This window comes from Labrus bergylta, chromosome 21 (assembly GCF_963930695.1).
Source record: "Labrus bergylta chromosome 21, fLabBer1.1, whole genome shotgun sequence".
Lineage (NCBI taxonomy): Eukaryota > Metazoa > Chordata > Actinopteri > Labriformes > Labridae > Labrus > Labrus bergylta.
In genome coordinates, this window is record NC_089215.1 from 4,288,521 (window position 1) to 4,313,285 (window position 24,765).

Consider the following 24,765-nt stretch of genomic DNA (forward strand, 5'->3'; position numbering starts at 1 on the left):
AAAGTCCTCCTGCATGAAAAAAACATTTCATTAACTCAAACAGCTCCGTTGGGACACAAAGCGTCAATTGATGATGATTTTAAAACTACAATTGAATAAAAAAGGGAACCAGAAATATAGAGAATTCAAAACTTTGGAGGGGCGCTGGTAGCCTAGCGGTTAGTGCGTACACCCCATGTACAGAAGCACGGTCCTCAAGGCTCGAGTCCGACCCGATGCCCGTTTCCTGCACGTCATTCCCCACTCTTTCTCTCTTACACCGATTTCCAACTCAATCCGCTGTTCTATCTCTAAAATTAAAGGCATAAAAAGCCCAAAAATAAACCTTAAAAAAACGCAGGATTAGATTTGACAAAAGGAGAATAGATAAAACATTCTGTTAAATTGAAACATCCTTGGAGGCTTGAATTAGGAAATGATGAAAAGGAAGTAATTTCTGCAAAATGAAGGCAGACCAAGCGGGCTGAGTCAAATTTAATTTAATGTTAATTCTCTTCAGAAACTCAAAGAGGGTTTAAGTACAAGATTAAACCTTGGAAAGATAAGCACTCTATTGTTGTCACTCAGAGTTTGAAAGTCTCTCAACTTAAAGAACAACAACAGCGACTAGTAACTTAAAAGTGCATGTGTGTGTATTTCAGCCTATGTGTGTGTAGCATGTTCAACAACAGAGTGTAAAACTGTATTTCCCCTCGCTGGATTAGTGTATCTTCTTCTCCTCGTCAGAGCTGTTGCACCAACAACTGCGGTCAACACACCCGTTGCTTTAAGATTTTCCAAGATCAAGTTCAAAACCTGAGTCGACACAGCTGCTCCCAATCTGTGGAACAGTCTACCTGTGAACATCTGCTCACTCCCTTAAAAGTTTTGAATCATTGCTCCAGACACACCTCTCTGTGATGGCTTTTAATCCAAGTTGAGTTTAACATTTGTGACACTAACTTTCAGCCTTTTAAAGATTTTAAGAGTAAAGCTTTCCCTTTTTAGTTTGATGATCTCTGGAGGCTTTATTCTTTGATTTTCATCGCAAAACCATGCTTGCTTTTCTTTGACGACACCAACAAGCTGTATAAAATACAGATTAAATGTGAAACATACCTACGAGGAGGCCCGTGTATCCCTTAGCTGGGTCATAAGGACACCTATCTCTGCCCTCGTCAAAGCCTGAGGAGAAGCTGAAGCGCTCTGCATCCTGACACAGGGAGAAAAAGAGAAGCACGTCCTGATCATTTCATTATAATTCCAGACCAGTCATAAACCTGCTGCAGTGAAAAATCACAGGAGCTCTTACAATATAAGCACAAAGAGGTCTGAAGGCGTTTGTCCCGCAGGCGTACAGGTGAGTCTCATTGTACCGCTGCAGGAAGCGGATGTGATTGTAACACTCTGTCTGCAGAGAAAGCACAAAAAGGAAACCAGTTATTTCTGGCTCCACAATTAGAGAAAAGCTGGAGGGAACTCAGGCAAGTCAATGCATCACACGTTCAGGAACTACATCAAGCCAGGAGTCGGAGAATTAGCGCAATATTTTTTCTCATATTAGGAAAAGAAAAGCAATTACAAAAGTAGAAAGCTGTCTAATTTCAAACGCAAATGGCACTTTAAATTCACAAGCATTTTTTTGTCTCCAATGTTTTCTAAATAAATAAGAAAAAGTGGCTCATGCAAAATAATACGAGGGTTCAAAATGCAGTTATGTACCTTGTTGTCTCTTCCTTTGTTGAGACACTGTTTCTTCTGCTCGGGGGAAGCATCCCAATCAATCTGCACACAATGGGGGGTTAATAAGGATGACTCAGTTCGCTCAATAAATAGAGAGCAAAAATAAATAACAAGAAAGATCTATGTAGAGGAGAGGAAGAGACAAAGACGAAAACAAGTGTGTGTGTGTTCTGGCTGCGTTCTCTGTGTTCTGACTCTCTTCAGTAACCCGTGAATAAACGCCTGCTGCATTTAATCTGATATCCATAAAAAATTGGAGGGACACAATGGGATTTGTTCAATCTGCTCGAGGCTATTATTAGTGTGTCCTCTTTTTTTAACACTCGGGGAAACGAGTGAAAACTTGTGAGATTTGGTTGGCCGTGTCTTCGTCATTACTCAGCACTCACCGTGAGGTTTGCAGGTGTGGAGATGTCGGAGGTGTTGAGCGCGTACAGAGCTCCTCTCCCTCCCACGTACAGCAGCCCGGCCTCCACCTCCAGCAGCAGGGTGCTGTAGTTCTGGGAGGCGCCGGAGAAACGGTTGCTGCCCAACAGACCTGCAGAAACACACAGCACACGTCACTGAATAACAACCAGAAGATTTCTCTTTCGAGGCCTAAAAGTAAAGTAAAGTGAACTGTTTGATTTAATCTGGAGGGTCGTTTTCAAAGTTCGGTTCAATTCAGTTCGGTTCTTATGTATTAGATAAAACTATAGATCTACGTCAATTACATTGTTAAAGGTCACATATTAAACTCCTTTTCCAGAAGTTTCAATAAGTCTCTGAGGTCCCCAAAACATGTGTGTGAAGTGTCTTGTTCTAAATCCACTCTGATCCTGTATTTGATCATGTCTATAAACCCCTCTATTTCAGCCCTGTTCAGAACAGGCTGTTTCTGTGTCTGTACCTTTAAATATGCAAATGAACTGTGTTTGACCACGCCCCCCTCTCTGGAAGGTTATACGTCTCGGGGCTTTCTCGCTCCATGCCCTATTGTTTACGGTGAGAAGGCAGAACAAACACCTAGCTGTGGGAGTGTCACCCACCTGGGGGAGGGGCTACTGAACCTTTGTGATGTCATGAAGGGAAAGTCTCCAAACGGCCTGTTTGAGCACACATTTTCTGAAAAGTGGAGCAGGCAAAAGACGGAGAGGATGGACTTTTCTCACAATTGTGTGTCGTATTGTTTTTATTGCTTTATCTATTGATAGATATTTCATTATGTATCATATCATATTGATTGTACCATATCCTATAGTATGAGTCAGATATCCCTGTAACTTCAGTATCTTTGTATCATGCCGTTGTTGTCAATGTTGCAGATTTAAGATGGCGTTTTTATGTTGCTTAATTGAACACAAGAGCTGTTGTAGTGTATTATGTTCATGTGTCCAGATATTCAAGTATCAAAGTAAGAAAATGTAAATGTTAAGATGTATGTGTGTATGATTCAGCTCTGGACTCTGCAGACCTCAGAGCTCATTGTTTCATTATTTGTTCCAGCGTTCAATAAATGTCCTTGCAACGAAGAAGTCCGTCTCCTCAGAGTCATTGAAGATACCACACCATTCTCTTTTAGTTACGACATCTCTTTTAAGTTTCTCTTTTGAGTTTTCCCGACAAATAAAATGAAAAAACGTACCACACAATATACGTTTGTGTCAGTTACTGCAATAAGCGTGTGAACAAAGTGTGCTTGAGTTGTCCCTGTTGTTACTCTAGAAGCCAGAGGATTTATTCTGAGCTTCCTGGGGTTTAAGTTCATTGGAAATCTGCCTCTTGCAAAGATTTGGTGCCATTGTGCTAATTTTTAATGCGGTTATCTCAAGATTGTGAGTTAATTATTTTTGTTATCTTGTAATAATTAAATTATTGAAACCTGTAATCGTGAGAAAACGGTGTTTCCTTTTTATAACTTTGAATACTTATCAGAGATCAGCAGCACCATGCTCGCATGCATAAACGGCTTTTTATAGCAAATTAAGCTCATTGTGAAATTAAGCATGAAGACTGTGTCGTTTTTTCTTGTTGGTTCATTGTTTCAAAATTCATTCATATCACTTTCTCTCTCTCTCTCTCTCTCTCTCTCTCTCTCTCTCTCTCAGCTGTTTATGGGCGTTTACACTTTAGTTAAAACCAAACAGCTTTGGCATGGCGTTAATCGGCCAATCGTCCTGCTGCTGTCAACCCTTCAGTCTGTTCTCCTCTCTGCTGTCAGGTTGTCATTTCTTTGTGGATCTCCGCGACCCTCCTCCAACCCCCAGTCACCTCCAATCCATCTCACCAGTGTCCGGGTTAACGTCCACCCCTCATCACTTCACCCTTCAACCACCAGCGTCTAGACTCCATCAGGGGAAGATCCTATCCCGCTCTCAGCTTTACTCCCCCTTTATGAATTCAGGTCTCAATGGGGCCAAAAAACCATTAAAACATTTCTCATTAATTTGTAAAATGAATAAAATGTTTGGTAATAATGCAGTCTTTACTTCTTCAGCCTGCTACATGCAGCTCTGTGTGTCTGGGATGGTTTTTCTTTATTTGTCCTTGGCCGTCAGTTTAGGGTAAATGCTTTAAACGCCACTGTTTTTGTTTTTTTAAATGTGGAGTGGTCATTTCATGTTTTAATATCTCACAATGATAGGTGCAATTTCCCTCAAAGGATTAATAAAGTATCTATCTATCCATCCTCTTCCACATTATCGAGTTCTGCATTATTATACACAATGATCTCAGGAAAAAAAGGTTGAAAAATAACGTAATTTTCTTTTGAAAAGCAATTTAGCCACATCAAAAGAAAACAAGCTTTACCGTCACAAGATGATAATAAAATAATTAGCCAGATATGTAGAGACTAACAGTTGTTACAACAGCTCTTCCCAGCTTTCATACCCTGACTTTATAGATGGAAAAATTATTAATTTCAATGACAACTGATGTCATACTTTGGGACATTTTATTTTACTTTCTTTGGAGAGAAGTTCTTTTTGTGCTGCTTGTGTAAAAAAAAAAAAGAAGCATGGATACATTTTAGAAGTTTACCAATTCATGAAAATAAAAAAGTGTAGGTGTGATTCCTATGAAAGATAAATGTTTCTGTGGATGTCCATAATGTGCAAACTAAGGCATTTAAATAAGTGTAGTTTTGGGATTAAAACAAAAGTACCATTTGTAAAAAAAAATGTATGCAGGGTAGTGGTGTGTAAACAGCTCCAAACAGATGTTTGAACAGATTTGTATAAAAGCTTCTATCTTGTCTTTTGTTCACTTCATTTGTCTGTCTACTCGCCGTTATAATGTATAGTTTCTGCTTATAATATGTCTACACTCATGCACTTTAACTTATGTCAATACTGTCCATTTATGACTCTTCTTTTGCACAATTACATTTCATCTTCCATATTTAATTTACAACCATTTATGACTCTGTTCTTGCACATTTACATTTAATCTTCCATATTTAAGAATGCTAAGTTAAATCCTGGTTGTATATATTCACATTCTTAGTTTTGATATTTTTAGTGCTTATTTACTTTGTATTTAATATTATATTATGTTTAAATTTGATAACATTGTGTTTTTTACTCATATTGTGTGTTGGATAACCTGCTGCTGTAACGCCATTTTCCAGTTTGGGATCAATAAAGAAATTCTATTCTATTCTATTCTATTTTAAACTTGTATGAAAATCCACACACCCCAAAGTGAGCATGCTTAGCGTGACTGCATGAGGGTGAAACTCGACAACACGTCAGGGAGACGGGGGGGGGGGGGGGGGGGGTCGCTGGAGTGTTCGCTCAGAAAGTGGGGACGGGGGCACACGGGAGGCAAAATTTGAGGGCATCCAGCAGGAGCCGTGGCCCAGTAATGCCAAATCGCATCAGCAGCTCTGCCACGGCATCATCACTGCTGCTGTACAGCGTGTGTGTGTGTGTGTGTGTGTGTGTGTGTGTGATGAGGGTGATGGAGGAGGGAGGTTCAGTCAGTGAGTCGAGCAAATAAAGGGTTCGCTATGCCAATGAGAAGTATAACATGACAGTAAAAGTGGATGTTTTTTTTTTTTGGTGGTTGATCTTTTAAAAACAGATTATTTGTCCGTCTGAAAAGATCAAACTGAAGAAAAACATTCAAACACTCACAGTCGGATGTGGCAGCTCAGAAACGGGGGCAGCTTGCTCTGCTGCTGTGAGACAATAAAAATGAGGGCAGTGTTTTTCTGGAATATCTGTGAAGACGTAAGTTTGCAGAGCTTTATTTGCTCTCAAAGTTCAATTCAAATGTCTGATTACAGAAAACAGAAACAATCTCTGATGCAGAAGGAACAAACGGCATCATCAGTGTTACGCTGCAGAAAATGAGTCAGCATGGAGCAGATGGGCGTATTAATCGCCACACATCCTCCCTCCCTTTATTGTATTTTTTATTTCCGTTGTGAACTGAAGGCAGCATGTGCCAGCTCTCTGTAATGAGACATCCTATATTTGTCCCACACCGATCGATTCGCCGTGGTGTAAAGGGGCCTCCTCGCTTGTCCTTGTTCATTGTCGTTCTGATGGAGCGAGACGGGTGCCGAGCAGCTGGGAGGGCGAGGGGATCACAGGGTTTTAAGAATATCCGGCAGTGCGAGCTGAACTATGGTTTCATTTCACAATCCATCGCTCATAAAAGTCAATTAAACAGGTCTTAACAAGTTCAATGGTAGGTCGTAACATAATACACTTTTTCTTTGTTTTTAAGCAATTATCAAAAGCATCAACCACAAAAAGCTGCAAAACACTGACTTCTCACACACTGACTCATACTTTCCATGACTTAAAAACTGAACATTTGAAAATGGTGGCACTCCCCTTCAAATCAGTTACATACACGATTTTGGAAAATATACACTCCTGAAAATAACAGGAGTATTTCAGGAGTTTTCTGCATTTGTAAAGTAAACATGCAAGATGACGAAATAGGTTGGTAACATATTCGCTGAATCTAGCTTCTTCCAGCTTCTTCCAGCTCAGCATGTTTATCCAAGACGAAGAGTTTTGTCTCATTAAATTATAAAAAAAAAAAAAAGGCATAATTTCCTTTTTGAATCTCACTATTCCGGTTTTCACATAGACTGTACATGAATACGGACAGAGCAACAGCCCGCCTGGTAGTGAAGCCAAAATATTTATACTTTCTGTAAGATTATGTCAGGTGGTTTAATGCTTGTCGTTTCATTTTAAGACAAAATTTACCAGTTTAAATTTAGGAGTTATGTTAAAGACCGTCAGAAAATGTTGTAAAACCAGCGAAAGAATCCTCCCAAAACAAATGCGACTGGACTCCCTGTGTAAACAAAACAAAGTTACGAGAATTCAAACACACTCCTGAAGGCTTTGACTCACCTCTACTCTCTGAACCTATCTCACTGCAATAATTCACATGGTATTATTGATGGTAATGAGGGTGACAGCGTGTCTCGGTTGGTTGGACTTGCGTAATGATAAACATGACGAAAACTGTTTCAGAGCTTCCCCAAACATCACATGGGAGGCGTTTTTCCTCCCCCACATGTCGACATGCTTGTCTGACTGTCACATGGACGCGCCGGGTGAGCGCCCGTCAACTCTACAGACCTGGTAGAGAGACTGAGTCACACTGTGGTCTCTCTGTCCGCCCACCTTCCCTTCCCGCTAGACTTTTTCTTACTGGATCTATCGCTGACAGCCAGAGCACCGTGATCAATCTCTCACTGGTCAATTATTAGGTTGTTATCATATTTGTCCTGTCATGCCTGTCGGCCTGATTATGATGACAGCTGGGAAGAATGACGGTGCAGATTATACAGCTGCTCATGACAGAGAAAATCCTCCAAAAAAAAAAAAAGGAACAAAACTTGAACTCTGCATGTTTTTACAGCAACAGCATTTAACTAAAGCAGCATTTGAGCATAATCCATCTCTTAAAACATTCATTTTAAGGCCCCGAGTGGGAATTGTGTAATCCCATCCAGCATGTATGAATACATCCATTCATGTTGAATGGATAAAACTGTGAAGAGAATTCAGATTCAGATTAGATGTTCGGTTGCATCCCTTAATAAAAGGACACAATGTTTTAAAGTTGGTTCAGTAAGACGGCAGCAAAAACGACATTTACACCGACAGTAAGGCATAACAGCGGCGGACAGTCCCCTCTTAAACGGCCAATGTGAAAGGGGCTACCGTCCAAATCCAATACTAGTGATCTAAACTTTCCAAGAACTATGACTGCTGCTTCCCCCCCCCCCGCCGGCGGCGACAAAACAAACTTCAACTTATGTAACTCTCAATACAAAACCAGAGAAGAAGACTGTGAGACTGTCGCATTTTATTTCTCATATCCAGTCAGCCTCAGATTTGAGTGACCAACAAGCAACTCCTCAGACTCAGCCAAAGGTCGGGACATGCCAGCGGGGGGCTCGGGATTCATCTGAAGGGTGGGGGGGGGGGCTCCAGCTGGGAGTCACGCAGCACAGAGAGCTCTATCTACCACACAGGTACACACACATGAAAGGCAAACTCATAAAGAAAAACTCTCAAATACGCTATACTGAATCTATATTAAGTTATTTTATTAACACTAAACATGAATACAGTCACACACATCATCCACATAAGAAGAAATGTGACATGTTCTCTGAGATCACGTCATTTAAAGAGCGAGGTTATGCAAACACAATGGCAGCCCAAGGCGACATAAAGAGCGAACTACTCATGAGTCATTCAAGAGTGAGTGAAAGCCTTGGTTTCGATCTAATAAAAATAGTGTCTGCGTGATATAACCTGCTGATGAGAAGGACCACAGTGACATACTACATGTCCCTGGCCCTCAACGCAGCAGAGGAGCAGTGACCTTGGTCTCAGACCCGGCATGTTCGGACTGTTTGTGGCCGGGAACGCCGACTTGTTGGCTAATCTTAAAACACCTGACGCCTGCCATCACAGGCAGATGCATGAGAGAGGAGAATGATTGTTCACTTTGTTCTGAAAATGAATGCAATCACAGCTGTGCTTCAGAGCCAATTGTTCAGCTATTTATAAAGAAATAAGAAAATAAATTGGACTTTTCTTTACCTGCTACACGCACAAACACACACGCACACAGAAAGTAGGGCTTTCTTCTTACTATAGAAAGCACAAATATATAAATAATCCCCCAACTCATTTCATGAAATCTCAAATATTAGAAGCAATCCATCCACATTAAACTACAAAACTGTTGGTTTGTGTTCTCCATGATTACATTTACAAGGTACTAAACGATCCTCCCCACTACAGTTTCTTGGATCTTAAAATGCTGTGATAAGTGTCAGGTTTAGGACCAAAAACAACTTGGTCAGTGTCACACTGTTTTTTTTTTATGGCATCATTTCCTATGAGGCATTAACAGGCCTTTAAAAAAAACTTCAAAGTACTTTGGAAGTATTGATCACGATGTGTTGGAGTTCTTCGTCTCTGGGAAAACATATTAAAAATGTAGCTGACTCATCCTGCACTCTAATTACTAATTTTAGAAATATAGAAAAAATAGTCATCACACCAGAAGCTGCTCCAATTAAATGCAATCTAATGGGAAAATTACCATCTGTAATGTCTCGGGCCCTCGCCCTTCATCAGACACGATTTTATTTACTAATTTTCCATCCAATGAGACCCTTTTTTATGTCCCTCCTCCAGGATGCTCTATGAGCTAGCAGTAATTGTGTCACAATGTTGGTGTTTAATGTTCTTACCTTAAGCACAATTGGCTGCCAATCAAAAGAGATTTTTTACAGCGCTGTACAAGTCCACAACTAATGCTGTTGCAAAGTCCTGCGGTCATACATTTGTGCTTTGTATATTGCATCCATAACGGTGTAATATTGGTGTCCAAGTGTGTGATTTTAGTTTGCAGAAGCATGCAACGCACGACGTGTAAACACACAGCAGGAGCTTCACATACACACACTCAGACATGCACACACACTGACACACACACACAAAGTGCTGATTCGGCCCGGCAGCTCAGACGTTATACATTGCCACCGTCTCGCCCATGTGTTGCTACCTCTGACCTCTGTTGCTACCGGCTCAAGGACGGAACGACCATTCTCCCTGCATGCGTTACACGTCGCAATGCAGACGAGGCATAACACACACGGGCCTGAATATCCCACCTTATTGAACTGGCAATGTATTCCCCAGCTCCCTGCTTTTATGGGAAACACTCATTTGGAGAATCAAATAACTCTCTTTCTAGTGTTTTTATGAAAATGTAAAGACAGAAACAAAACCAAGAAAGTTTGAATAGTTCAAACTTTTTTCCATCAGCATGAGCATGGCCGTGAATTTGTTTAGCAATTGAGATAGCAGCACCATGTTGATGTTGACCTACTCCTCCCCGAAGCCACTATTTGATATCCAAATACAGACACACAAAGACACACACTGTACCTTGTGCTTTGCTGAATAATCAATGAGGAAAGTCAACAGTGCTGAGGAGTGCCAGAAGCCTCTGAGCGTGCAGACTCGTATCTATTTACTGTTTTCATCCCGCATGCACGTGCGTCCTGAGTCTGTGTGTGCGAAAGTGTGTCTACATGTCTGTGGACCGTTTTTTGGTGTGAATCGCTCATCGCTCAATGAAGAGAAGAGGTCAGGACAAGTCCCCTCAGAAACATCTATCAGTTTTTCCACTGGGCTCACACACACACACACACACACACACACACACACACACTTGACACCTATTTCATCCTTCATCTATCTCCTGAAAAGACTGAAGACATCACTGTCAGTGACTCAGAGGATTTGTGATTGTGTGTGTGTGTGTGTGTGTGTGTGTGTGTGTGTGTGTGTGTGTGTGTGTGTGTGTGTGTGTGTGTGACTCTTTCTCAACATTGAGCCATCGCAGGTGGTGCGTCCAGAATGTGTACACACACGCTCAGACAGCAGAGATCCTCCATGTGTGGTTCAAGATGAGAGTAAATCCAGTGTATGTGTGTGTGTGTGTGTGTGTGTGTGTGTGTGTGTGTGTGTGTGTGTGTGTGTGTGTGACTACCACATTCATCAGAATGTGTGACTTCCTGTGTGACTCACTGATCACTGGATGCAGTATAGAGACCATGTGACGCACACATTAACACTGGCACGTGCTTATGTAAAGATTTGGGAACAAATGCTCGGAGGAAAGACTGACTTAACGTCTTCGGACAGAGTCAGAACTGTCAGTTGTTGTCAACTCTGTTTGCATTATATAAGCATCTCTTCACTTCTTTGTCAGAGTTTTGAGTCAGTGGACATTAATGTGTATTATGTAAGCAATGATCCACAACTTGGTCCCTCGGTATAAACGAAAAACAGACTCACTCATTAGCCCTACTGTCATATATAAATATATACAGTCTGTTATTGTAGCTCTAAGAGTGTAATTTCACGCGTATGCCTAAGCTCGCTATCATAATCTACCTTTAGATTGAAGATGTCAACATTGTTTGTGAGCACCAGAATTACAAGTTGGTTTAAATAACTATTCATATTTCAATCGATGTCGGCCCACATGGCCAGTTAAAGGAAGAATATGCGATTTTTCACATTTAAATGTAGCAGAAATCAAGTATTTCATGGTTTCATGCTGGTGCTCAAGGGCGACATCTGCTGGATCAAAAACTTGTATATTCTTCCTTTAAATGTTGTGTCCAAGCTGTCACGCAGCCAGCCACCACTAGACGGCGCTGGAGCTGCAGTTACATGGCCTACTCTCCCTGATGAAAACTACAACAGTGGACTAATAACGTCTCATCTGTAGGCTGAGTCAGGTTAAACTAACATAACCAATCGCTGGAGGCGTAACAACATTTAGGCATCAACCTGCAAGAAGGACCGAAAGGCTGGAAGTGCTAAACCAATTTCACATTGTTTATCCGCAGTTTTAAGTACAATGTTGCTGGTCATAGGACTGGTTCAAAATATCGATTCATCTATGCATTGCAATAATTATTTTCCCAATTCAACATCAATTCAGGGAAATCGTGAGATAAACTTTTTCAAAGCATTTTGATCAATATCGAATCAAATCGAATTGTGACCCAAAGAATAGACATGGAATTGAATTGTGAGGTTGTGGACAATACCCAGCTCTAACTGGTCATCATAGAACTGAGTCTGCGGCAACAGCTGGGGCCTTGCAACGATACACACTCAGCATTAACAATAGGAAAGTGTATAGTCCGAAGTAAATAACCACCACTACCACTAAAGCGCCAAATAAATGAAGGGTGAGTGGTGAATCAGATTTGGCATCCTTGTTGGTGCTTTGTAGAAAACCATTTCCTCTGTTGAGGGTAGACCCAATGGAAAGGTCCTGTGGTCCTTCTGGTGTTTCTTTGACACCAGACAGAGTGTGAACTGTGAGGCGCAGGGAAAATGACATCAACTGTTATTCTTTTTGACTGCAGCTGCCCGGCACTTGGTGGTGCATCGAGCTGCTGCCGGTGTTAGAGGTCTCTTTGGATTTGGATCTGTTTCACTCAAATACGTTCGATTCCAATCCAATTCCAATCTTTGCCATTAAACATGTAAAAGCACGTCTGTTTTGGCAGCATGCAAATAAAACACTTTATTTGACACCAACCCTCCGGCAGAGAATTCAAACATCAAAAATAACAATCAAGAAACACTCAATCTTTATGCTGACAGTTTTTGTTTGCTTTTGTAGGTCATAAAGAAGCTTCAATATAAATTTAAATCTGTTTCATAACCAGCTAAAAACTCCTCACAGGGGCTTTAAAGGTCATCCTAAAATGAAAATGTACTAATTATTGTTGGTAATTTGATGGTTTTTAGAAAAAATAGGAACTTTGTGGTTAAACTTGGGGTCTTCATGAATAAAGACGTCAGCCGCTTTCAGAGAGATCAGCTGCTAAGCAGCACATTTAAACATCAGTCTGTTGTTTACCACATGTCTTATGATGACACAATCACAATACCTTTTTCTTTGCTTGTGTCAGATCCAAAACTTTTGAAGGACTTTTTTTTGTTTGGTTTTTTTTTTTAAACCAGGGAGACTGCAGAGTGAGATGAAAGCCATCCAAGACTTTCATCTCAGAAAAGGAAGCCAGCTCCTCACATGCAACACACAAATACCCCCTGTGTTATTTCAGGTTTGTTTTCTAGAAGCCTAATCAGAGATTTTACCAAGAAGATCCTGTCAGAATTTCACATCGAGATCAAAGCATCACGGAGATCTCGGTGGATTTAAGCGCCCAAAGCATTAAATGTGTCACAGAGAGGAATAGAAAAATGTAACAACAAATGCTGTCCATGTAGCTTAACGCTGTCATACACAATACACTTTTAACATCTTCAGCCAAAACAGCTGCACTCAAGCGTATAATGGGAGTAAATAATCAATGTTTTCTGTGTTTATTCACAGCTGCTGCGGCTGTGAAGACAACAATAGACTTGGCTGCAGACTAAACGGGCGACTGCCAATGACTTTTGTCCTTGTTGCTCTAATTACAATACTGGATGAAGACAGGTCTTCATTTACAAGTTGACAGGGTTAATTACCGCCCTCACATAAACTCTCTGGCTACACAAGACCTCTTTCGCCATCTCAGCTTATCACAGCAGCGACAGACAACTTACAGTGCATCAATATTTCACGACTGCATTACTTCAGGTCTGGTGGCACACACAGAAAGAGCAGAATGCAGGTATACCCAACGGGCGAACCACAGAGTTCAGCGCACAGTCAAACATTTATCCCACCTCTGGGAGATGAACTCTGTCTCATGAACACACATACCGAGTCTTTTTAGGAATGTCGAGTCTTCAAATGTGCAATATGACTATTAGAGATAACTGGATTGTAGAGCTGCAACTCATGCTTATTATCTTCCTTGACAATTTAACTGCAGTGATTAAAAGTTACTATTTACAAATTTCCATCTGAAGAAGTTAGGTTTGGTCAGTCGTGTTTTCCCAGGTAACAATTTCTCCCAGGGTTCATATGTTCTTGAGATTTATCTTGACGAAAGGTTTTTTGGTTCCTCACAGTTCTTTTATGGATCTGAGGAACAATTTAAAGATATTAACAGAGTATTAAACCAGAGAACTTAGGCGCTAAGGAACTACAAGTCTGTGTAAAGCAAAACAAGAAATGTTCACTATATAACCTGGTAAAAATATCTGTAAACAATTAAAAACTTTTGGGCTTTGTGTCTAATTAGCATAACCCTGCCCCCTAGTGCTAAACCAATATTAAGGCCCTGGAGGCTTAAGCATCTTCTGATCTCTTGCTCAATCATGAGTTACAAGTTTTAATGATACAGTCTGCACTTGCTCAGCCATCGTTCTGCAAATGCATCTTCCCTGGATGCCATCATTTAAAGAATTTGATTTGCTGTTATATTCTGTTTCCTGATTGTTAGACTGCACAGACATATCAGGCATCTCACCCTACACATTTGATATACACTAAATGTTAGCATCCACTCGGAGTCGGGATTCAGGTGAGTTTCAGTCCAAGGGTAACTTGCCTCTCTCAAGATGTCGTTTTTGTGTTCAACTCCCGAAGGAAAAATGGCTCCTTAGATGATCAATACTCTACCACGTTCAACAATTAGTGTCACCCTTTTGTCTGCCAAAGTGAGGCAGGTACTATATGGTGAGTGTTTTTACTCAAAAGAGACCCTACTGCATCAAAATAAGGTTAATAAAAGTGGCTATACCTAACCAAAACCTTCAATTCATGGGCCTTAAAACCACAGCAGTGTGCTGAAAGAAGCTCAAATACCCTGTCGAGCGGAAGGTCAATGCAAATAATTCTCCTCAATATGAGCCACCCTTTCCTACACAACCATTTCAGCTATTGTCAACATTACAATATGGATTACTACTTTTTCTTAATGTACTTTACATGGAAAAATACAATAAAATGTCTGCCATTCAAGGTCCTGTGATATGCAGTTTGCTCTATTTATCTTTCTCTATTTCTTTCACTTACAAACCATTGATTTTTTTTGAAAGGCTGCAGAAAGTGATCTTGTGTCATTTTCTTTCTTATAAATCCCCAGCTCCCTCTGCTACATCTTGTCCTTGTTCGCCCACTCACGTAGGCCATCTGCACAGCATACTGTAAATTAATGAGCGTCCCCTCACCTCAGATGAGAAAGCATAATATAAATCCTCCCACAGAGTCTCCCACAGCATATTCCTTTTTCTATTTGCACTTCTGCACACACAGGCACATGAGTCTTCAGCCCTGCATGCCCCGTCAAGTGACATGCATCACCACAGGGAAAGTGACAGAAGATTCACGTGAGCAGATTTTTACATGATGCGACGACATGCATGCCCGGATAGCCCTCCGTCCCCAACACGCATCAGCTCATGTGGCAACTCAAGACACACATGAGGACTGATGAAACACATGCTGACACACGTGCACACCCTGCACTCTCACATGCACTCAAACGCCTCCCCCCCTGACGGTTTGAAAGTAGGTCAAGGACAACTTTCTAGGAGGGCAAAGAGAAAGATGAAATCTGCGATGAGAGACTGTCTCTGGCTGCGGCACAGAAAAGTGCCCACAGTAAGCAGAGTATGTATGATTTATGATCCGAGGCAGAGCGGGACTCGGAGATGAGTAAATAAATAGCCAGAGGACTGACAGTTAGAAGAAGGATTTCAGAAAGGGCAATGAGATGTGTGTATGATTCACAAAAAGACTTGCGTAATGAGGCCTAATGACTTATTTATGCCGTCCCATTTAATCAACTGTTTGATAATTGTTAGCTTATTCATTTACTTAATAACAGCATTTTTACTAGGAACTAGAGTTATAACAATGACGATATTAGGAGGCTAAAATCGAAAATGCTGAAAATGCTAGGCTAATTCAATTAGCATTTTAGCTTCCCAATTGTTTTCCCAAGAACAGTAGGTTCAGGTCGACCATATGTCCTGGTTTGACTGGGGTCGCCTGTTTTCAAGGTCTGTGAATGTTTTTTTTTTAGTTTGGATTCGTTCAGTCCACTGAGACAAAACAATACGACAATGTTAGTGAGTTTAACAAATAGTTAAAATGTCAACCCTTCTTGATTGATTTGCAACTGAAGATATGATAAACTGTGAAAATATCGCTGTATTTCAAGGTCAAACAACATATTTGATAACTCCAAAAAACTACTGAAAGCTATCACATCAGCTAGCGTTAGCATTCAACCAACTCCAAGCAAGTTAACAAAACTGTTAGCTCGCTAAAAGATAGATAGAGAGATAGAAAGATGGATGGATGGAGTTGGTACTTAAATAACCGTTAGCAATGATTTACTTTTCCTTTAGTAATACTTTAAAGTCTTAAAGGTAACTTAAATATACACACTTCACACTTAAAACTTAAATGTAATAGAAATCAAGTCTATCCTCTGAAAATAACTCTGTGAGTCATGTCTGTCTACAATGGGTGTAACACCCGAGTCCCACTGTCTGTGATGTTTTCAGAGTTTTCAGAGTCCTATCTTCAGTTTGTTTACATCGCCAGGACGGCCGGCTGACTCCTCCCCTCGTGTATAAAAGTTGTTTAATTGAGGGACTAGAGAAAAGAAGAATAACATACTGTACTCACTGCTTAACTGTGTTTCTAGATCACGCTCATTTCAGGTAAATTCACATGCAGTGTGAAGATACCAGCATAATAAAGATCGCTAGCATTAGCATGCTAACACAACAATGCAGCGCGAGTTGTTTTCGCATATAAAGCCTTTAAAACTATCGGCTAATGTAATGTTAGCAAGAAAGCGGGTCGCTATGTCGCTATCTTCCATTGTCGAACAGTAGCAAAGAATCCTCCAGGATTTTCCTCTTCATGGTTTTTCAGTCGCTAATGATGCTGCTGAATAAAATAAAGCCATGAAATTGCGGCTACCAGTTTATATGACTTCCAATTTTGACCACGTCAGTATAACATTATAAAGCCTCCTTTGTACTCCTTTGTACTAAGTCTGTATGTGGGAGAGGAAAGATGTTGGATTGCAACTTTAGAAGCAGTGCCATCTTCATTATTTTTGTATTTCTTGGCGCTTCAGGGTCTGCCATGTATACTCTTTTTCTAAATATTCTCAACAGAACAACAAAATCTGTTCTTTGTGGCGCAAAACTTGGACCCTGAAGGAGAAACACTCACATGATTTCGACTCTCTCCGGTCGACTGCAAACTTATATTTAGTTTGGAGACGATTCTGCTCAAATTTGGATCAACGTAAAGCAGCAAACAAACACAACAATGTGGCTTCTCCTCCTGTTATATTCTCATCTCTCTGAGTGATTGTGATTCAGGACGTCAAAGCATTACATCCTCCAATCACCACACCATCATCTCACTGCAACACTCTCGACGGCTCTTGTGACATTGCACAGGAGAGCTCAGCTGCCAACATGTTCACTCACTCCACCCCTCCTCTAATAATACTCTCCCTCAGAGGGCTGAGGAGAATTGGAGAGAGGTGGAGTGGAGGTAAGAGCACGGCCATGCGATCGCTCTGCCGGTGCCGGGTTTCCCTTATCGCTGCAGCCGCAGTGTTATCCTCTGCCGCAGTGATGAGGAGCGAGGAGAGAGGGAGGGTAAAGGTGAGGAGGCTATAAGGTGGAGGAAGGAAGGTGCTGATGATGTGTGTAAATACTCACTGTGTGCCAAAATACACCCATTCAGCAGTATTTTCTGCACGGACACTAATCAGATCCACTGTGCTCCGGTTCTCTCTTTATGAGGGCCTCCTGTCTATTGTTTCATTAGAAGTGTTTGCTGAGCTGTGTGATCTAGGACAGGGCTTAAGAGAGACGATTAATAACTCTGCATGTAGGAGCTGTCTTCAGGGCCAACTTTCTGAAACTGTGCCACTTCTTTAACGAGCAGGGGAGGAAGGAGCCCGAGCAGCGTCAAACGAGGATAGTCAGGTGTGTGTTCATGCACATGTGTTATCGCATGTGTACCTATACCTTACGTCTATTGGAGAGACTATCAAATCACCTTGTTCGGGAACTACATTTCCCATAATCCTTTGAGGGATGCAAAAGAATGAGGGGTGATTGAGTTACACTATGAGCTACTACTTACTACAAGCTGGCTGTGTATTTGCCAACATTATGAGCAGTGTTTATTTGTAGTGCGCCAATGGATGAACAGACAGCTATAGGGGTAGCTGTGGCTCAGTGGGTAGAGTCGGTCGTCCTCTAACGGGCAGGTTTGGGGTTTGATCCCCAGTTCCTGCAGCCACGTGTCCAATGTGTCCTTGGGCAAGTTAGTAGCCCCAAGTTGCTTCGTCTGCTTTTTCAGCGGAGAATGAATGTGTATGAATGGGATTAGTTACTTCTGATGGTCTCTTTACATACAGTAGCATCCTTTGCCATCAGAGTGTGAATGGGTATGTGTGACATGCAGTGTCTGATTAGTCTAAGATTAGAAAAGTGCTATACAAGCTCAAGTTCATTTGTCATTTACCATTTAATATAGCTGAATTGAGTTAATACTGAAGAAAACTTCAGTAAGTTCTACAATTGTAAAGACTGTCTCTTTTCCAAATGATTTCTAAGTGGATTTGAAAGATGAAAATTGAAGATGATCATGTCCATGGAAATGAATGGGGTAGTCGTGTAAAGCCTTTTGAGTGGTTTGAAGTTGCTAAATAAGAGGCGTCAATTTCCCATTCACAAAATACCCGTTCTCCCTCCTCATCTCATGGTTTCGAAAAAGTTAGAGAGTCTATTTGCCCCCTCACCTTTCAGGAAGACAGTAGTCCTGGGAGTGACATCCAGGTCCAGGGACGGGCTGAAGGGGAAGGCCCACAGCTGTGACATCCCGGCGAGGAGCGTGAGGAGCAGCAGCAGAAGCAGCAGGGGCTGGACTGACCTCTGGTCTCCCATGTTTAACACACTCACACCCCTGAGTCCAAGGGCAGCCTCAGTTGCACTCAAGTTTGTTGAAACAAGGAAAAGTGTGTATATTTAGTTCCAGCAGCCTGCGGACGCACTCTTTGATTAACCTCCAGCTGAGAACGCAATCGATCTGTGCAGAGAAAGAGGAAAAACAAAGTGTTTAACTTAGAGATAAATAATTCAAACTATGTGTAATGGTGTCTGAAATAAAAACAAAATGAACATCTAAACAATTACTCTGACATAGTGTGCTGTTAATATTCAACCTTGTTGTGTTCAAGTATCAGACTGAAGTACTCAGATCCTTTAATTAAATAAAACAATACAACAATGCAGAGCAGAAAAAAAACACAAAAAATAAATGTCCTTCCTTCAAAATCCAAAGTGAAATTAAACTCATACTGTACAAAAATGACCTCTGTGACTAATTCATCACACAAAGCAATTTAAGATCTGTATCAATGATGCAACAATGTGAGTGCAGGAGTTTAATGTTGCATCTGCTCGACCTAGGAGTCGGCCCTCCGCCATTAAGGGCACAAAATACATCTGAGGTCGCATCATGAATAGTTGGGTAGAAAAGATGACAACACAAATAAATCTAATACTTGATTCTCATTAGGCCTCAAAATGTTTAATTTAAAACTCAGCTGCCTGTAAGGAGACAATGTAAAACACATTATTTATTTATGACAATAAATTATTAATCAATTGAATGCATTACTGTTAAAAGTACTGATTTCCTTTTAAGTGTTTTTTATTACAGGCAGAAAGTATCAGAAAAAGGACAATCAAGGGGAGAGTACCTTTAATTTGAGCAAGTTCATCTCTACTACCGGTTAAAGTTGCTTTTTCACCTGCCTTTAAAATCCCTCATATTTAAAGAAACAGACACTTTTAAAGAGATCTCAAAACACTCAGATGAGTACAGTGAACTTTACTGTACTGACTCCCTTTCCTACCGGTCAGCATGAGCAGAAAATTACTCGCTGATACGCATCATCACTCTCTGATTACAACCAATTAGCCAAAGTGAAATGAGCACGGTGTTTGTTACATTAAAAAAGACAATTTAAAAAAGTTTAGCAAGTGATGTCATACAGCAACACACATCTCCAACTCTTAATTAGCTGTGTTGCACATCGGAGAGCAGCATGACGGATAATCTACAGATTAGGCCCCATGCCATCAGCTCAATCTCCGGCTGGCTGCCCGGCTCTCCGGCTCTGTCACTGATCAAAGGGTCAACACTGTGAAACCCCGATCCGCCGCATTGTGACACTGGAGAATTCTCCGCTTTAATCTCCACGGCGGCTGCTGCTGCTAATCACTCCCAGCATGAGGCCCTAAAAGGCTAATGACCGCTCCACTAGCAGTTTGGGTGCTAAGCTTTGATACCAACCTAGAAGATGACAAAAGGAGAGATGAGAATGAGAAGTATGTATATGTGACAGTGTTGGGATCCCCCCCCCCCCCCCTCACCTTGTGATTATCCAGAACTATTTCTTAAAGCTTGCTCTACTTTTAATATCTGTACCAGTGCTTCACAAAACCTCAGTCTGCTCATCCTCAGCAGTCCAGAAGCCTGATTCACTTAAGTGAGTTAAAGCTGTAGTCAACTAAAGATGACTTTAGGTTTTAGTCATCTTGGAGTTTGATAAGTCTGACAGACAATCCAGCTACTTATATGTATTTATCGGTTCCATATTCCAGAAGAAAATAGAAATAAGACCCTGCAAAAAGACAACAGACAAAGCCAGGAGGTAAATGTTTAGCTCAGACTTTTTTTTTTTTGGTCAAACTTCTGTTCCAAAGGTCAAGTATGAACACACACTCAAATGGAAACTGCAAACACAGCAGAAATCCATCACCGAGGTACGTTGACAGAAAGAGTTTGAGTTTGCATTGTGCAACCTCTGGATGGTTTTTTTGTTGTTTGTAAAGGCTGAAAAAGTTAAACCTAGAAAGTGATTGTGCTGTTTGCCTCATTAGGGGCGCACACCTTCCAGCAGTAAGCTTCAACACAAACATCTCAATCTTGAATGTATTGATATTTTTAATCACTAATGCCATCAACAACAGAATCACAGTTTTCATTTTAAACCACAATAATGTTTCCTCCATAAAAGATAAAAACCTAAATCACCCACATGCAGCTCAACCACCTGCAGTTGGTTCAGACCATTTAAAAAAACAAAGTCTTAGTGACGCCAGCCATCGGTTTCTGAAGGGGCATTAGGAAACCAAATGACTTCAGTCGCCATATTGGAAATGCCTTCTTTCACTAACGTTCTGTAAATCTAGTAACAGGCAAAGTTGTAGCTGATGACTTTAGCCTCCTGGTGAAAAACTACAACGTGTCCACCTGTCAGTCATCTCAGCCCAAGCCCTCATTATGTAAATGTATACAAAACTCTTTGCCTTACTTCTCAATTATGGAGCCGCCCGCCTGGAGAGGCTACCTAATTGCTGCACGCTATGGAGAGGTCGCGTCCCATACTTTGGGATTTAAGGGTTCTCAACTAGCTATAGTAAACATCCCTGAAGTGTACTTCTGGCAAGGACTGGTGATGTATAAGGGTCTCAAGTGGCCCAAACTTACAGTTTATCTTTATATTTATGTTTTGAAGATGGTAAAATCAAAAGCCAGTTCTCGAGCTCCACTGAGTGCTCGTTGGTTGCCGCCACTTTCCCGAGCTCTTTTTGCCCTGCAGGCCTCAAGCAGACGAGTGTTTGAAAACACGTACCTGCCCTTCAGTTTTTTTTACAAATAACTAAGTGTGTCATAGAGAGCAAAACACTGAACATGTTTATTCGGCTCTGCTTTTTGAGACGGCCTCATTTGGACACTTGAGGAGCGTATGCCTTTTGCACCTCCTCGTCGGCTTCATTGCTCAACACCTGAGGTTGCCGTGTGATTCAGACATTTGTGGATGTGCGATGCTAGTTGCAGCATATGTCGCCTTAAGCCAAGAGATGAGGAGCAGGCTACAGACGGTCTGATATTCTCACTTCTTTCCAGTTTAACAGCTGCAGTTTGTTTTTTTCACTTCTAGTCTGGACTGCCTCGAATGACATCATGTGAGTCAATGAAGGAGACGTTGTGCTGCTGTCTTTTTGAGCCACAAAATGATGAAAAACAAACGTATTTTACCATGGCTGCATTGCATCTGTGTGTTTCCTCTTTAACACCGAACTGAAGGCAGATCAACAGAGCATCTTGTTTGACGACTGCCACCCAAAAAACCACAACCCACGCTTTTCTAAACTGTAGCCAACCCAAAGCACAACAGATCATCTGGCGGAGCGGGCATGCGGGTGAGAAGCCCCTCTGGTGTGGTTTTGTCAGCTGCTGCCCTCACGTAACCCACAGCAAACACACCTTTGTTCCATCACATCTGCATTTGCTTTTTGTGTTTGTGTGTGTGTGTACTGTACTACAGGAGCTGGCACGGGCGCTGACAGGCTGCCGTGTTTTTCTCACTGACGAAAGCGGCGAAGCTCCAGGAGGGAAAGGTAAACACGTCGGCCTTGGCAGTGGCATGAGCGGTGCGTCACGCATGATGGGAGAAGAGCGGAACAAAAACGGCAGGTGGAGTCTGGAGCACCTTTGACAATCACTTTCTTCCTCTTTATCGATCCATAGAGTCGGGTTACTTACAACAGATCTACTTTCAAGCAATATTTCTGTGATAATCTGTGGTGCTTCAAAAAAAACACCTGACTAAAATTGAAGAGATTCGCAGAGAAAAATAAAGACATTTTCCAACACAAACATCGAAAAGGCAGGACAGAATGATTTGAAAAACACCTCGATTGATATTCCTGCAGAAGGATCAATCAAACTGGTGAGCTATTTTTAAATCTCCCTCCTAAGAATGCCACAAGTCACAAACACACTGACACACATTTGAATACATTAGTGCTTAAAACATAAACTGATAAAGACTGAATGATGAAAACTCAATGGATGACATTATAGGATATACTTAACTAACATGTTATTACATTTCATTCCTTTTTCCCTTTCTGTATCTGGAGCCGCAGGGTGTCCGTCAGAGACCAGAGCGGTCTATGAGATAACTCGCACATTAAAGAACAAATGAGCTGGTTCACACTGTGGGCGACGTTCGCTGCTATGTATAGAAATCCTTAGGGATATTAATATTCACACAGAAGTATTAAATTATTATTTTGACACGGATAATCAGCCTGTTTGTACGCAGAAAATAGAAAGTAGAGAGGTCAAAGAGGAATAGTCCTCTGTCGGGGGTTTCTCTTTATATCATGTCATCACATTCAAAATGAAGAATAAGAGAATAGGAGAAGATTTCTTTGAAAGAAATACATACACAACGAGAGCTTAGCCGCACTAAAGAGGCTTTTAGGTGTGATGTGTGCGTGACCTGTTAGTAAATGAATCCACCACATGATGTGTGATGACAGGTTCCTATTTCCTGAAGTTGAGTCATAATAAAGAGTTCTTAAGCAGAGCCAGCTCTTGGTGAGATCCATAAACAGTTATAGAGTGTATGAAACATGGACGCAGACTCAATGACAACCCCCATTGGTTTCCAAAGAGACGTTATGAAGCCAGACGATGGCGGTCGCCATATTGGAAATGTCATCAAACTTTCAATCAGTCCAGAAACAGGCGAGGTGAGCCTTAGGCCACCTGGCAAACAGCTACACTGATCGACCTGTGAGTCAACTCAGCCACACTCGCAAATATAGCAATTTATGAATAACTCTTAGGTTTAATCAAACAGATGAGTTATAAAAAAGTGATGTTTTTCCAACAATACAAGCTATTGAGACCAAAACTGTTTTTGGAACCAGGCTGTTATCATGTTTATTTCTGATGTAAATATGGGTATTTTAATATGAACACTATAACATTAATTACTTGGCTTTTGCAGCTAAAGCCTCAAGTGGACACTCAAGGAACTGCAGTTTTTTTGCACGTCAGCATTGGGTTTTTTTTCACAACAACAGCTTGAAAATAAAACTAATTTTGATTTAAAATCCCAGGAACCATCCAAAAAAAAAAGACAATTTATGACTCATTGGGAAAATCGTCCTCTTCTCTTTTAGAAAAAAAACAAAGCCTACTCTTGAGGTAATAGCGCTCCTCTCCAAACAGCAAATTGTTGTATTTACTCTTTCATGTCACCTGTTAAAATATGGTAATTGGTCATCTGAACTGCTCTTTAACAAAAACAGCCTTTCTGTGGGAGCACTGGCTTCATTATGGGTTTAAAATCTAAATCGATTAACAATATTACAAACTCAGTTACTGATCTTTTCATAATATGAAGAAGTTCTGGGTTGCCAGGTAACTGGAACTGTTAGGAAGGTCTTTTATTTATTTTGAGTACCCCTCCAATGGACATTGTCAGACCTCTGATCATCTGAAAATGTGCTGCAGGGCATCTGAACCACAAAACCATCTATAGCAGGCCTAAATATCTACAGATTCTGATTTGAAGGATCACTAAAAATCAAATATTTTATAGTGATTATCACAAATACCTTATCGCAATGGAGACATGTGTGGCACTTTCTATTATCCCCTTGATCATTTCCATTGCATGCTTTACTTTTTTAAACTTCTGTCCCACCATATCCAAGACTTAAGTACCAACTCTTGTGCTTTCATATACTCACAGTGTAGTTACTAGTTAATCTACGGTTTATTTACATATGAACCAGATTAGCAGCAATAGATCATGATGTTTAAGTAACCAGCACTTGAATAGCTTCACTTTACATGCAGCAACACTGAAATACTAAAAAAAAAAAATACATCAGTAATAATCCAATATTGTTAAAATGTGTTATCTTATGGGGTCAATTAATCTATATTTGGACTCGATTACGATATTTTATAGGCTACTTATAACAGCTTTTTGGCGTACACTAATAATGGAGTATTTTGCAGCATGGTGCATCCTTTACACGACACACTAATATCTGAACAAAATACAACTTCTAATCCATTTCTTCCGATGGTTGAGTTTCATTAATGACTTTTTAGAACAAAAACTCCGCATTGAGAAGTCTATTATCCCTCCTCTGTTCCACTCGTCTTTGTCTCGTCGTGCTACATGAGTCTCTTCTTCATCCAACA

General features: G+C 40.9%; 1 protein-coding gene across 1 annotated transcript in view; it reads right to left on the bottom strand.

Annotated features, from left to right (window-relative positions):
* sema4gb (sema domain, immunoglobulin domain (Ig), transmembrane domain (TM) and short cytoplasmic domain, (semaphorin) 4Gb) overlaps nucleotides 1-24,765 on the bottom strand; it is a 45,855-nt gene that overhangs the window by 20,557 nt on the left and 533 nt on the right. Inside the window, exons 2-6 of the mRNA XM_020630782.3 lie at nucleotides 18,479-18,765; nucleotides 2,112-2,260; nucleotides 1,702-1,764; nucleotides 1,292-1,390; nucleotides 1,099-1,192 (exon numbers count right to left, since the gene is read on the bottom strand). Coding sequence (XP_020486438.2) covers nucleotides 1,099-1,192; nucleotides 1,292-1,390; nucleotides 1,702-1,764; nucleotides 2,112-2,260; nucleotides 18,479-18,623 — 550 coding nt within the window. The 5' untranslated portion in view covers nucleotides 18,624-18,765. The remainder of the gene's footprint in view (nucleotides 1-1,098; nucleotides 1,193-1,291; nucleotides 1,391-1,701; nucleotides 1,765-2,111; nucleotides 2,261-18,478; nucleotides 18,766-24,765) is intronic.